A 15,919-nucleotide genomic window follows, 5' to 3' on the forward strand; every position below is an offset into this window, starting at 1 on the left:
CTGTGTGCACATGCGTCCACTGCTCACACAAATACAGTGTGCATTCACACACTTGTCTGCTGCTCACGCAAATGGGGATGCGCAATACGTGCTTGTTCGTTTGCCTGTTTCCGCAGTCCAGTTGCAAACAATTCACGGCCCACTAGTGGGCCACAGCCCAGAGGTTGGGACCCCCTGTTTAAGACTTCTGTTTAGAGAGGTACATTATTGGTTGCTTTAGATTAGTAATGACTGGACAATGGCTGGCAGCAGATGTCCAAGATTTTGCACACAAGCCTTGACTATACCTAAGTAGTACTACTGAACCATTCACCCATCATCCCCACAACTCAAGATACCACAAATCCTCTGCACTGTGCTACACTAACATGTTTGTGAATATAAGTATAAACAGTTCATTTAGTGGCCGTTCAAAATTACAACGGCACTGAAAAATGTGACTTATTACCATTTTTCACGCTTACCGTTGCAGCAACCCCATGGTCACATGATCAAAATTCAGGTGCTTGGAAACAGACTATGTCGTTCGCAGTTCCCAGGGTCATGTGACCTCCTTTTCTAATCTTCTAACATAATCCTCAATTTACGACTACAGTTAAGCCTAAAATTTCCTTTGCTAAGCAGGACATTTGTTAAGTGAGTTTTACCGCATTTTACAACCTTTCTTGCCACAGTTGTTAAGTGAGTCATTCTAACTGTCAAGTTAGTAATACAGTTGTTTGGTAAATCTGGCTTCCCCATCAACTTTGCTTGTCAGAAGGTTGTCGTTGCATTCTAGATGGGATTCAGGGATAATATCAACTTTGAAGATACTTTAACAAGATCATAGTAGCACTGAAATCTGAAGAAAGGACTTTGAAATTCATAAATCTATAAACTATTATGCTATAGGAACATTATCTGTTTCTACGGAAAGTAACTACAATCTTCCACATCCAACATATACCTCTGAAAACCACAGTCTTGTAATAAATGAAGTCGTGTTTTCAACCCCTTCTAGCCCAATAAGAGTTGAAAGTAAATAGAACACAATTACATACCTAAAAAAATACTCAAAGGAATTCCAGAGAATGACATAGTATTGAATGAAAGATCACTCTACATTTTTTTTAAAAAAGAAGAAATTGGAGTCACACGCTATCAGGAATTAAGGTAAGAGAGCTTCAGCTCCCTTTTTTTTGCAGCAGATAGCCTTTGCAGACACACACAAAAAGCAAGCTACAGAAGAGACAGCCAGAAGTGACTGCACTATCAGGAATTAAACTGCTTACCTATAATTCCACTGTCCTTGCTTTCCAACGTGGAGCTTGGGCTGCTAATGGTCCCACAGGGACTACTTTTGTTGGCCGCTGTTTTGTCAGCACAGCTATTCAGAGTAGAGCAGGGACTATCGGTGCTAGGCGACGTAGTGCTGCTTGTTAGTGTAGAACAAGGACTGACTCCTTGACTAGCTACTGTGCACTAAAAAAAAATGAATGAAACAAGGAATTAACAAACACAGCACAGATCAATCCACAAAGAGAACAGTTCATATTCAGCAGAAAAAAAGAAAAAAAACACAAAACCCTGCATAGACATACAAAGTTCCCCTGGATGTTTCTCAGAATGATCCATTGAACATTTTTCAGGGAGTTAGTACAGCCATGACCACAATAAGAAGTTAAATCAACTTATGGACCTTTGATACTCTAGGTCAGAACTGTGCAGGAGTTTCTGAAATACTGGTGAAAAATCATCTTGCTAAAAGCCAGCAATACCAAACCCAGCTATTGGGCTTTCAGAAGGAAGGTGAAATGCAGATTATATTTCATTAGTTTTTTAAACAAAGAACCCCCTTCTCCCCCTCCCCCCCCCCAAAATCCCAGAGCTATATAGAAGATCTTATTTAAAACTATTTGGTCATATAACCAACGGTGGGTTTCACATTTTGTTACCACCGGTTCACCCCACAAATGTCCACTCGCTTCACGCATGCTCCCAGCCTTCTGTACATGTGCTTTGCTCTCTTGTGTGCCTTCCGTGCAAGCGCCCAGCCTCAAAAATGTGCCTAAATATAATGGCATAGAGCTGGGGTGGGCCCACTTACAATTTCTGCTACCAGTTCAGGCGAACCAGTTCGAACTAGCTGAATATCACCTCTGGTCATAACTGATTATAATTTAGAATGAAGCAGATTAATAAACCACATATTCTTTTAGACAGAGATTCCATTCTTTAAACATTTTGTAGAAGATTTTTCTGTATCATGCTAAATGATAAAATTTGTCGAATTGAAAAACCTTTAATTCAATATATAGAGTGTTCATTTGCAAAATAACTACGCATGTTGCACTGTAAGAAAAAATAATAATCTCCATTTGCATCATGATTCAAAACTGACTTCCAAATGTCAAACAAAAATTGTATAGACTTAATTTTTCTGCCAGGAGAGAATTTCATTTAGCTTTTCTCCACAGATCCAGCAAGTCAAGTACCATAACCTGCATCACTGTGGCCTTAGAGAAGAAAAGGGTAAGAACTAAATATTCTAAATATTTTTAAAAATATTTTCTAGGTCAAGTAGTTTGAATCATCTGAATTAAAAAACAATTATTCAATAGTATTCTAATCATTCTATGTGGTGTATCTTAAAAGTAGTGTTTCTATTGCCAATAAATATACCACTTACGTATTACTGGTAGACTCCAATTGATTCCAACATTTCTGTTGCTATGTTAGACACTTAAAGTGACTTTCCAACTTTTTAGCCAGTTGTTAAGCGAATCACTGCAGTTGTTAAGTTAGTGACACAATTGTTAAATGCATCTGGCCATTGACTTTGCTTGTCAAAAGGGGATCACATGACCATGGGACACTGCAACCGTCATAAATATGAGTCAGTTGCCAAGCATCTGATTTTTCATCACATGTCCACATGGATGTTGCAATAGTTGTAGGTATGAAAAACAGTCATAGATTACTTTTTCCAATGCCGTTGTAACTTGAACAGTCAATGTGTTAAATTGAGGAATACCTAAAGTTATTTGTATGACACATTTATATGTATGACACATTTATATTTTGAAAGCAAAAAATATGTAGCATCTTAGATTGAGACTATTTTCCATTCGCGTACCATAGTTTCATGTTTTTCTTCTGTGGAGATATGGGCAGAAGTTGGGAGACCTTCTCCCAGTAGAAACCCAAGTCTTGTCATCAGTTCCTGAGCTGCTGGAGAACAGCTTGATTCCTTCTCTGACTTTGCTTCTGTTCAAAAAAGATAATTTCAAAGAGAATGAAAAAAAACAATGTTTACATTCACTTCAAATGATTGTGGCTTCCCACACAAAGGCAGATAATAAAATTTAAACAAGTTATTATCAACGCATTTTATTTTGCCATATTCTAACAAAATTCTATTTAAAAAGCACCTTTAATGTCTATTTATTAAATAGAACTCCCTATGTAAAGAGCGATCTTAGCACACTTTTAACTTCTGAAACTGAAGAATTAAACAAGATGTAAATACTAGCTCTGCAATCTAGAACTAAATTATTTCAGTTTTGCATCCAGCATGAGTTTTTAGAGTATAAAGAATGCCTTTTCTCTCACACAGATAAGTAGAATGTGAAGATGCTATTTTTTTCCATGGATTAAAACAAAAAATGCACAGAATATATGTGGTCATATATGAGCCTCTTTTATGTATGTGTGTGCCCGTGTGTGTCTGCACACCTATATCTATATTCTTATGGAAACTGACAGCAATTTCTAAAATGGTTCAGACTGGGAGATGACCAAAAAAGCTCAATGTGATTTTTTTCCAGGCCCTTCTATGCTAACAAAGCAAACCTATGAAATTGTCTACCAGTGTAATATGGTAATTCCTCATGACTGATCATATGAAACAATTCAGTTAGCAGCTATGCTACCAACCAAAATACCTTCAGGCTTCCTGGATGTTATACTGCTATATTTCATTGTTTGCTTTGCTAAGTTTCTGTTAAATAAATATATTTAACAAATAAATTTGTTTTATGTTTTAAATTGCACCAAGAATTCCATGAATGAACAAGCAAAATTGTTTTAGAAGTGCATGGCCTTTTTCATTCTTGCAATTAGACAATCTTCTGGCATATTAATCCTCCCATACACAAAACAAATAATCAGAAAATTAATCAGTGGAACGACTTGCCTCCAGAAGTTGTGGGTCCTCCAACACTGGAGATTGGACAGCCACTTGATTGAAATGGTACATGCAGGGTTTCCTGCTTAAGCAGGGGTTGGACTAGAAGGCCTCCAAGGACTTTTCCAACTGTTAAATAGATTCAACAGCTGGAAAGGAGGTATTTAAATTGAAGAAATATCCTCACCATTGGCTGATACCATAATCCACTTTCTTCAGTTGTACTATTATTTTATAGAAATAGAAATTTTATAGAAATTCCAGCCATGATGGTGAACCTATGGCACGCGTGCCACAAGTGGCACACAAAGGCCTCTCTGTGGGCATGCGTACCATCACCAGCTGCTCTTCCGGGTTCCGTTGTCCATGTGCACCAGCCAGCTAGTCCATCACAAATGTGTGTGGTGGCCAGCTGCTCCTCCTGGTTCCATTGCGCGCGCACGCTGGCCAGCTGGTCCATTGTGAATGTATGCAGTGGCCAGATGGTCTTCACATGAAGACCAGCTGCCTGGTGCGCATGTGCACATCAGACCCAAAAGAGAACAGCCTGTTGTCGCACACATTCACAACGGACCAGCATGTGTGCCGGAACCAGAAGAGCAGCTGGTTGATACGCATATTTACACTGGCCAGCTGCTCTCTTCCGGGTTCTGGTGCTCCAGTGTGGGAGGGTGCTCCAGTTTCGGCACTCAGGCCGAAAAGGTTAGCCATCACTGGCCTACAGTAGCAAGATAGGCAGCAAATATATTTAACAAATAATAAGTGATGTGCTAAAAAGTAAAACAATCTTAATAACAATAAGATTTTAAATGATGTCCATTTACAAGACATTCTAAAGCAAGGATCCACATGCTTCAGCTTTACTTGGCAATCCATTTTCTTATGAGAAAAAAAAATCTATGATCTGCCCCATGCCAGCCACATCGCCAAAGACCTTTTCATCAGCTACAGAAGCTAAGGGAATCTTCATGTCCAAACACAGTTAATTCTGAATACCAGATGCTCAAGACAAGAAAGGGGAATGCTGTTGTCATCATATAACCCTTGTAAATGTACACAGACCTAGCAGCTGTTTGTTGTTGGAATCGTGATATATGACATCGAGACAAAAAAACTACTTAAAGCAGCAACCTGAGTACAAGAAAAAGATAATGTTTAATCCACACAACGCATAATTCCTATGACCACATTTGTGCTGTTATCACTGTGGTTGACATTACAAAAAAGGAAATTTGTGAATCAGGGATTCAAATAACTTGCTCAAACCCATATTCTGGGAAGTCAACATCACGTTGACTAAGTTTACTCAACCCACTAAAACACAGTTTTGTTTATTCTCCTTTATTGGTACAGTTTGTTTAATCAGGTCTTTTCAATAACTACGGTAGCTAGTTTCGCGTATCATATCAAAACAAAACAAGACAAACTTAATGTATTGTGAACAAATGAAACACTTTGTCTTACTCTCGAATGTATTCGTTTTTCTTTCAACCTTTTTTTTTAACCTTACTTCACGTAGCCTTTTCATGGTTGAATGTTTTGTGAAAAGTACAGGATGAAGGGCTAATCTAGAATTGAAGATATTTGGTGGATGAAATGTATACATTTTAAAAGCCTTCTTTTTACAATTTATGATGCTGCCAGGGCTTTCCTAACAACAGAAAACCCGGTTTAATTACTGATTAGAGACAAATCAAATCTCTCTGATTGCCATTCAATCCTATATTAAGTCATTTATCCCACCTATTAAACTTGCCAAAGATTCAAGATGCTTAAATCAAAATATTGCAATTTAATTATCACTTGCCCACAATTATGAGCCAAACCACCTTCACTCAAACCAGTACCACAATCCTTTACTTAGCAGATTTCACAAGCATAATACTTCTGGGACAATGAGACAAACTTTCTCCCAAATCAGAATCAGCCTTTCCTAGCTAAAATAAACAAATTGAGTAGATAGACATTAGAAAAAACACCTAACAAAGACTTGTTTGAATCTGATCTGAGAATATTTTTATAATATAATGAAAGTTAAAATATATAATCTTACCATGTCTGTGAGCTATGCCATGGCATTCATATAATGCCTGCTATGCCAAAAATCTTACTTCGCAATGGCTTTGCTATCCTAGCTATTTGAGTCCATTCATGAAGGTCCTTTCTCAAAAACCTGTAATTCCTACAGCAATCTTTACAGGATTATAAACAATGCAATAAACTAATCTGTGCATCTGTGATGTCTATGATTTCTCCTACCTAGTTTATTAAATATTAGACCTTATTTTATTTTTTGTCCTAATGTTATTTTTAATATACGGTATTAAGTATAAAGAATACATACAGACTAGTGATTGTGTGGCATCCTGTCATGTGGAACTGATAAGAATGGAGATTGAAATCAACTAACTAGCAAAATCAATGCGTTTCTTCAGGTTTATATGATGTTCTTTAGTCCCTTTTCTGGATTACAAGCCCTAGCTAGGTCTTCTCTGCTGAATAAACAGAACTAGTAATAAATATGGCATTGGAGATGGTAGAAGAATTTTTATGCACAATTAACTACAATGTTTCGTCTACAAAAAAGACCTCACTTTGCCAATCCTTCCCAGCCACTGCATGCACAGCTCATAGAATAAAAGAATGAGCGTAGAGTTTTAAAGGAAAAATGCTCAAAATCAATACATTATAACCGTCAAACATTTTAGGCTTGACATCTATGACAGCATTAATATACATAAAACTACCATTGGAAATTATAATGGTAGATGGTTTTAGCGCTCCATTAATTTCCTCAATCTAGGGGAAAAACTGGAGGCATAAAACACTACGTTTTAGAAACTAGCTTTGCTAAACCCAAAGGAGAATCAAGGCCATAGTAGATTTCTCACTAAAGAAAGGAAGGGAGAAGGTGTGAGATGTGGGGGAACAGGCAGGCAAAGCTTTCAATTCTGCCAGAAAAATCTATGCCTCAAATAGCAAGAGATTTTGAGAGTTCAAGCTCAAGAAAAACAAGGAGATAATTTACTTAACTAGATGCTATATACTGATTTTGCTGATGTCAACCAGGCTGTAAATCTAAAATATAATGCTGAAGAAGAAATTCTTATTATATTACAAATACTTATGGAGCATTTGATTGTAATTTCTCACTGACATTCACTGAAACTGCACTCTGTTATGCCGTGGTCAAATTTAATGAACATGGAACTTTTCAAGAATACCAATTAACTCCAGGGTCAGGCTGTTACTAGTCTTGCTGACACAGTCATCTATTGTTATTGCTGTCTGATTTAGCAAGCTTTTCATTGCTGTGGCAAGGCACATCACTATAACATGGCATAAGTGGAACACTCTGATTTGGGGGGGGGGAACCCTGAAAGCAAGTTCAGAAACTAACTCTAAGCAGGCCTCTCACATTAAATGTGACACCCCCTCCCACAACCATTGGACTAAATTTCGCTTGAAGACCAGGTGCACATCATCATTACAGAATGTCAAGCAACCAAATACAATCATACATTCACCAATGCAAGGTCTGTAAAAAGTTCGTCCCCATTTCCCTTTCAAGGCAACGTCCAGCCATTCAGTTAAAAAAATGAAACAATTCCAAATATACAGGCTTACCATTCTGGTTAGGTTCTGTTGGCTCCAACACTTTTCTCATTGGAACGACAACTGTATCTGCAGGTATGCGAGGACTTTCCACATACTTGGGCTTCCTAACCGGACCTGAAATGGGAAATACTTACTATATTACCTTTTGTAATTTTTTTTTCCAAAAAGGAACACAGATTTCCAGAAGACATCATCAGAATACACTAAAAGCAGACGTTCATCATGCAACTACTCTCCTCCACATATACTATATAGTGATTACAGTAATCTCTCTCGTACTTCCAACTTGTGCAGTCTGTTGTCAGGAGGGAAAGCAGCAACAGCAAGCTGTATTTAGGCTCACTTTTTGGAATGTAAACTCTTCTGTAGAACAAAAGCAGATTCCTAGCTGTGATGCCCCTGAAGCAGCCGCCAGCATATGTAAAGAGAGTGGCTATGTCATGATCAAAAGCCACACAAGCATCAGCACTGGCCTCTGGAGGCCAAATCCCTATTTTTCACTTCAATTGGAAGATAACCCTTGTTTACAAGAATAATCTTTGAAACTGGGAGGCAATGATTACAAAGGCAGCTTGCAGCATCAGCCCTCTTAATACCCCGGTCTATAGCTTTATATTACTGAGTACTGTATTTTTGGCCAAGTCAATGACGCATACAGGTCAGCGATGAGAGAAATAAAAGAGAGGGTGGGGGGAAATATCCATTTGGCAGCTCTCTCAATATTTTCGTTTTAAAAAAGACCTACAGCCATTTGCCCACGGATAGCTACATTAAGCCAAAGTATATTCAGTATTTCACAAGCTTGTCTTTTTCACTTGGGTCAATTCATCAAACAGATTTCATCAAGTGTAAAAGAAAAAAGAAGAAGGACTAAGTACTTTCATTAGGGTATTTAAATTATTAATGGCACTGTACTCTACCAAATGCAACAATTGCTGGAAACATTCAGGGAACAATAGAATGTGTAGTCACAATGAAAATACTGCCATCTAAAGTTTCTTTGGAGGAAGGCTTTCAGTACTCAGGCAATAGCTTTAATTTGGACTGTTTTATGTTCTCACTGCAATCTGTCATCCTATCCCCCCACCCCACCCCCATAATTGGACTACTATTAGAAGTAAGCACTCCACAGCACCACCGACAGCTGCCATCCCCATTGCATTTTCATTGCTGCAGCCAATCACAATTTGTACTATTGCCATTAACTGAAACAGCACTCATGAAGAAATGCCACATACTGCAGCCACCAATAGCCATCAATTCATCAAAGCTTTCAGGTGCAGCTCATGCCATTGTACATGAATGGTATACAGGTAATCCTCAACTTACAACAGTTCATTTATTGGCCATTCAAAATTACATAAGGTAAAGGTTCCCCTCCCACATATGTGCTAGTTGTTCCCGATCCTAGGGGCGGTGCTCATCTCCGTTTCAAAGCCGAAGAGACAGCGCTGCCCGAAGACATCTCCTTAGTCATGTGGCTGGCATGACTAAATGCCGAAGGCGCAAGGAATGTTATTACCTTCCCACCAAAGGTGGTCCCTATTTTTCTACTTGCATTTTTACATGCTTTCAAACTGCTAGGTCGGCAGAAGCTGGGACAAGTAACGGGAGCTCACTCCATTATGTGGCACTAGGGATTCGAACCGCCAACCTTTCTGATTGACAAGCTCAGCATCTTAGTCACTGAGCCACTGCGTCCCTCATACGGCACTGGAAAAAGTGACTTATGATCATTTTTCACAGTTACCACCTTTGCAGCATCCCCTTGGTCACGTGATCCAAATTCAGATGCTTGGCGACTGGTTCATATTCATGAGCATTGCTGTGCACCCCACCTAAGGTCACGGGATCCCCTTTTGCGACCTTCTGACAAGCAAAGTCAATGGGGAAGCCAGATTCACTTAACAACCCGGTTACTAATTTATCCATTGCACTGATTCACTTAACAATTGTGGCAAGAAAGGTTGTAAGATGGGGCAAAACTCACTTAACAAATGTCTCACTTAACAACAGAAATGTTGGGCTCAGTTGCGGTTTTAGGTTGAGGACTACCTGTAGTCTACATGTCTTTAATTATCTATTTTGTTTCTTTAAAAGTTATTTTAGCATGTATTTTTATAGAGAAACAGATAAAACTAGCAAAGTATTTGTCTGACTTAAATTCAATTCCTTGCAGTTCTACCTAAATGCGAATTGCATTATTTTCTATTTCATTGTTAAATTATAGTGTTCCTGGATTTTTGAAGCCAAATGGGCTTTCAATTAAGAAGAGGCAGGCTTCCAATATAGTAAAATAATTCTTAAACCTGACTATATTTTCATTGGGTAACCTTTTCACTACGTTCAACAATAAACCATCCACAGCTTCAATATTTCAACTGATAACTCTCTTTGCTAAGGGTGGGAGAGCTAACAAAATGAGTGTTCATTTGTTATTTTGGCTCTATCAGAGAGTAAGGTTGGCTATCTGCTGTAGGAAGTTAGCACCCACCCCTCTCCTAGAAGAATGAAATATTCTAGGAAATATTAAAAAGGCAGATTATTATATTTCCTTGGATAAGAAATGGAGAAACATGTTTTTAGACAGGAAACAGACTCGTTTTAATAGCCCACCGACATTTGTCAATGGGCCATTCCCTTCACTGCCTCACCCACCAAGTTTCAACCAAACTTAGCACACAGAAAACCTATAAAGCTAGCTATGACCTCTGACAGCAACCAATCAGGATACTCTTCCTATGCCCCAGGAAGTTCAAAGCCCAGAGAGGGGATAAAACCCAGGGACTCTCAGCATCTCTTCCCTTCTGCTTTTCACAAGTCATGTGATTCTGCTCAGGAGCTCAAGCCATGTGATCCTGTCCACCATTAAAACATATTTCCAAACAGCCCCCATGTTTCCAGAGTCTTTTTCCCCACTTGGAACTGAACCCAGATGGACATTTCTTCCAACACTGCAAAAGGCTATTTAATTCAAAATCTTTATCTCCTTTGTAGACTTTGGTACAGCATAGAAGATTGGGGGGGGGGGGGGAAGAATTTTACTAATGGGAGTATGCAAAACACTGAATACAAGAATTTCAAATTCAAAATACCCCAGTTCAGCTGTGAAGTAGCCTGTTTTGAATGCAAAACATGCCCCCTTGAACACTTGAACAACATTGTTTCAAGTAGGGAAACACTTCAGCTCAACACCTCCAAAACATTCAAAATATCCAATTTGCGTACGAGGTAGAGTATTGTGTATTTGAGATGCAAGGTTTCAAGTTTAAGATGGTTCAGTCTGAAATGTTTTGCACAACCTTAATTAATCATGACTTTGCTTCCAGAGCCTCAAGTGGATTTTCAAATTAAATTATTCATAATTGTCCTTATTCTGAATTTACTGGAACATTGTTTTTCTTACAGTATTGTCTCTGAGTCATAAACTGTTTTTTTTTAAACTGCACATAGTTTTAAATTTCAGTGATATACCATACTTGAGCTCATACCAACCCCATGTATACAATAAAAATAGCTTTTATTCTATACTTCATCTTGGCAGTCAATCAAGTTCATATTAAAAACCGGCAGCCTATTCTTTTCTTTCACCTAATAGTAACTAATCTAAAAATGGCAATATTTATTTTCTTACACACAGAAGTAGCAAAAAGATTTAAGCCAATGATAGTAACTTTAAAATAAGCTCCACCAGAAGTAACTTCAGTTGCAAAGATCTGAAACATAAAAAACATTCATACCTGCTGGTTGAGATCCAGAGAAGTTACTCCAACCCTTCCCTCTTTTGAACTACCCTGTTTCCCTAAAAATAAGACCTCCCCGGATAATAAGCCCAATCGGGCTTTTGAGCGCATGCACTAAAATAAGCCCTCCCCTGAAAATATTGCAACACAGCAGTAGCCATGAAGTGACCATGCTCGCCGCCTCCTGCACCTCAAAAACAATAAGACCTCCCCAAAAATAAGGCCAAGTGCTTATTTCGGGGCTCAAAAGAAAGTAAGACCCTGTCTTATTTTTGGGGAAACATGGTAGAGGAAGAGCAACTGAGGGATTTACTAAGTTACTCAGCTATACTGAGGAAAGGGAAACAACAAAGTTCCTTCAGCCTCTGAAAAAAGGAAAAACTGTAAGAAGCTGGAGGATATAGGACCGTGATGGCGAACCTATGGCACGGGTGCCACAGGTGGCACATAGAGCCCTCTCTATGAGCATGCAAGCCGTCACCCCAGCTCAGCCCCACCGTGCATGTGCCTCCTGCAGCCAGCAGGTTTTTGGGCCTCTGCCATGCATGCATGGGGGAGGAGATGCATGCAGGAGATGTGCATGCATGCATGGGCAGGCACACACGCACAGGGGGGGTCATGTGTGCATGTGCAGGGTCACAAATGAATGCATGGGGCGGGGCACATGTGTGGGGGTTGCACATGCATACACGGGGTGGTATGGGGGCACACACATTGCATTATGGGTGCACATGCACTTTTGGCACTCGGCACCGATGTAGGACAACTCGCCATGGCCAACTCACCACAGCCAACTTGTCCCGGGACTACTCACTGTGAGGCAATTCAACATTGTATTAATCATTTTATTCAGTTACTTTTATTATTGGTGACCATGTTTTCATAAAAAATATTGTAACTCTTTTATTTCTGGATTGACTTTCTGTGTTACTATTGGCCACGGTTCTATTGAAATTAATTTAACTTTTGTATTGTTGAGTTGTCACGGGGCAAGTTGTCCTGTGGCAAGTTGGCCACGGCGAGTTATCCTAAGCAAGTTGGCCACAGTGAGTTGTCCCGTTCCAAAGGTGGAAGACACAAAGCCAAATCAGTAGGGATTTGAGGTGACGGGCAAACAAGAGAAATCTATATATAGATAAAATGTGTAAGGAAATCCAGCATCAATAAAATAGTGTCTTCCTTATTCAAATATTCAAATAACTGAGAAAGCAGATAATCCACATACTATTACATATTTATAAGTAGTAGTAGTAAAAACTGTAATGAATGTCCCAAGAATTTCACATGCACAGCATCACAGATGATGATACCAAAATGAATTAAAATATTAAAAGGAACAAAAAAAAGTCGCTCGATTTCAGTATAGTCTAACATTTCAATATGATTAAACCTTTACTCAGTGGAGTTTGGATGCATCAGACAACAATTTTCTTTGGGCCTCTCACCAAAATAATGGCAATGTTCACTTTATCAGAGTAACCCAGACAACTGAAAATGTTTACATAATTTGCATCTGTTTACATTTTTTATATAATTATAGGTATTTTATTATTCTAAGAGAAATTCAGGTTTAATAGATACCCTTTCCTCTCAAATGCTCCATTAAATTGAGGATTTACTGGATTTCTAGACACAAAAACTATATTACACATTTAAAAAATTTAAAAAGTATTAAAAAATACTTGCACAATAACCCCTTTTCTAACAGCTGCTCTTAAGAAAGCAAAGAAAACCAAATTAATAGTCTCAGTTGATGTTCAATGGAAGCTTTTTTATATATAATAGACAATGACAGTTTTAAGAAAATAATGAATAGTGCAAATACTTTTTTCAACTCACTTTGTTGCCAAAGTGAGCACTAAGTACTTAGTACTAGAATCAATACTTAACTATTGAAAAAGAAGACTTGGCTGTATCATGTGTATCTACAGCAATCATTCTTCAACAGTTATTCAGTTGTAATAAATTTCAGGGCAACTAGTGATTCATTCAAATAAATATATTACTGGTAACGTGTGAGATGGTAGAAGTCACTTAAACATTTTGATTCAGAGACTACTGAAATAGTAATCCAACTTTTAACATTAACAGTTTCTACTATTTCTGTCATTTCTTCCATTTGAGCAATTCATTTTCTTTAAAAAAAAGGGAATGGGAAAATATAGGAAGTTTGTAATCAAGCAGAATGTATTTTTGTTAGAGATGAATTGATCAGAATTTTCCAAAGTAATGAATAAAGAAAGGTTTTATCAAGAGGTCACAATTGAGCCCAAAATTAACATTGCTAAGTGGTTAAGTGAGTTGCTCCCATTGTACAACCTTTTTTGCCAAAAGTGTTAGGCAAATCACTGCAGTTATTAAATGAATCATGCAGTTGTTAAGTGAATCCGGCTTCCCCATTAACTTGTAGGAAGTCAACTGGGAAGGTTACAAATGGTGATCACATGATCTCAGGACACTCCAAATGTCATAAATACATGCCAGCTGCGAAAAACATCGTAAGTCACTTATTTCAGCGTTAACTTCAAACAGGCTGTAAACAAATGGTTGTAAGTTGAGGATTACCCATAGTTTTTTAGGACCTAATCAAGAAGCAACATTCAAATGACAAAAAAGTGTCTGTGTCTAGGTGAACTTTTGGTTTTGCCCTTATGAGTCTCTTGAAATTCTTATAAAAACCTAGGGTTCCATAGGGTTGAGAAACCTGATTTAAATCATTAAACTATATCTTGTAGAACGGTACCTTAAATCAGGATTTAAAGTATATGTATAAAGTATATGTCTATATATCTATGTCTACATCAGTGGTGGGTTGCTAACCAGTTTACTACCAGTTTGCTCGTGCTCACGCACGCACACGTTTCTGAGCATGTGCATTAGCCTCCAAGCAGGTGGGCAGAGCCTCGCACTGTTGCCACTACCGGTTCAGCTGAACGGGGTTGAACCGGCAGCAACACACCTCTGCGTTCCTCTGCGTTCCTCTGCGTTCTCTCTCTCTCTCTCTCTCTCTCTCTCTCTCTCTCTCTCTCTCTCTCTCTCTCTCTCTCTCTCTCTCTCTCTCTCTCTCTCTCTCTCTCCCTCCCTCCCTCCCTCCCTCCCTCCCTCAGCAAAATGATTCTGTGGTAAGCTTTCTACATTCAATACAAGAGAGATGCAGCAGCAGAAAAAGACTTTTATAAATCTAAAAATCAATTATTTAAATATAAAAATACCAGTAGAGGGTGCTACTTTGATATGTATTTGCTCTGAAATAAAAGCAGCAAGACCAAATGAAAATGGAGTAACCCTAATATTCATAATTTAACATTCAAATTGTCAAAAGACAATTTCTTTCTGTTCTTTACTGCAGATGAATGCTATAATTAGATACAATAAACTGGAACATCAGAGGACAACCATTTGGAATCTGGATTAGAGTAACAAACAAGAAAGGGTAAAATTAAATTACAGCCTGAAAAGATTTTAAATCTCCCTCTGACACAGCTTCCCTCCAAAATTTCATTATTGCAGGAACAATGGAAACTTTAAACTTTAAACATCATAGACCAGACATCACAGCAATGTTTAAAACAAACAAACAAAAAAGCTGCAGACTATTGTCATGAACTTCTAACCACAAATTTAAGGGCAAACCCTGGCAAATGAAAAATTTTTAAGTGTTCAGAATGATACAGCTGTTATGGGAAAAATATAACGCTTTCAGAATCAGTCACTGCTGTCTTCAAAAGTCTTAATTTACTTTTCATCGGCTAAAAATGTCATATAAAAGAGCTGTAGAACCAAGGACCATCCCAAAATAGAACAATAAGTCTTTAGATCATCTTGCCAATGAATTAGCATAATTTGGTGGGCCAAAAAGAAATAGTACAAAAATACAATAGAAGTAGAACTAGAGAGAACACTGAAATAAATGTGAATCTATCAGTATCCAATTTCACTGCGGCTATGAATTCTTGTTGACAACATTTTACTGATTTATACCAAGTAAAATATTAAACATATAAAACACAGCAATGCCTTTTGACTTCATGCATGTTTGAATGAAAGACATTAAAGTGGCATTATAAACATATCCCACTAGTTTGGAAACTGCAAATGAGAAAGGTGATAGAAGAGAAGAAGGAGGAAGCTGCGTCCCTCCCTCATTTGACCTACAATTTCCTACATTCTTACTGCTGCTACTCCTGAATGTCTCTTTTAGTTGCTGATACTTTATTCTATGTTCCAGTATTCCCTTTGTTCTTCTCTTCATCAATTATTCCTTTTCCTAAGCCACCCAGAAATTATTCTACTATTGTCCACATGGTGTCACCAATCACTATGTTTAATATTTGAATTACATAAATGAAACAACAGAATTGTTATCACATAAAAATGACATACTTATTAAGTT

The 15,919-nt window shown here is 38.0% G+C and overlaps 1 protein-coding gene across 8 annotated transcripts in view; it reads right to left on the reverse strand.

Annotated features, from left to right (window-relative positions):
* Positions 1-15,919, reverse strand: part of TANC1 (tetratricopeptide repeat, ankyrin repeat and coiled-coil containing 1) — a 153,963-nt gene that overhangs the window by 54,431 nt on the left and 83,613 nt on the right. For all 8 annotated transcript variants that reach the window (XM_087710204.1, XM_087710179.1, XM_087710185.1 and 5 more), the window contains 3 exons: positions 7,793-7,897; positions 3,116-3,246; positions 1,272-1,461 (listed from right to left, as the gene is read on the reverse strand). In XM_087710204.1, coding sequence (XP_087566330.1) covers positions 1,272-1,461; positions 3,116-3,246; positions 7,793-7,897 — 426 coding nt within the window. The remainder of the gene's footprint in view (positions 1-1,271; positions 1,462-3,115; positions 3,247-7,792; positions 7,898-15,919) is intronic.

This window comes from Thamnophis sirtalis, unplaced genomic scaffold, assembly GCF_051295495.1.
Source record: "Thamnophis sirtalis isolate CommonGarterSnake01/CBP01778 unplaced genomic scaffold, rThaSir2_p1.2 scaffold_1, whole genome shotgun sequence".
Taxonomy (NCBI): domain Eukaryota; kingdom Metazoa; phylum Chordata; class Lepidosauria; order Squamata; family Natricidae; genus Thamnophis; species Thamnophis sirtalis.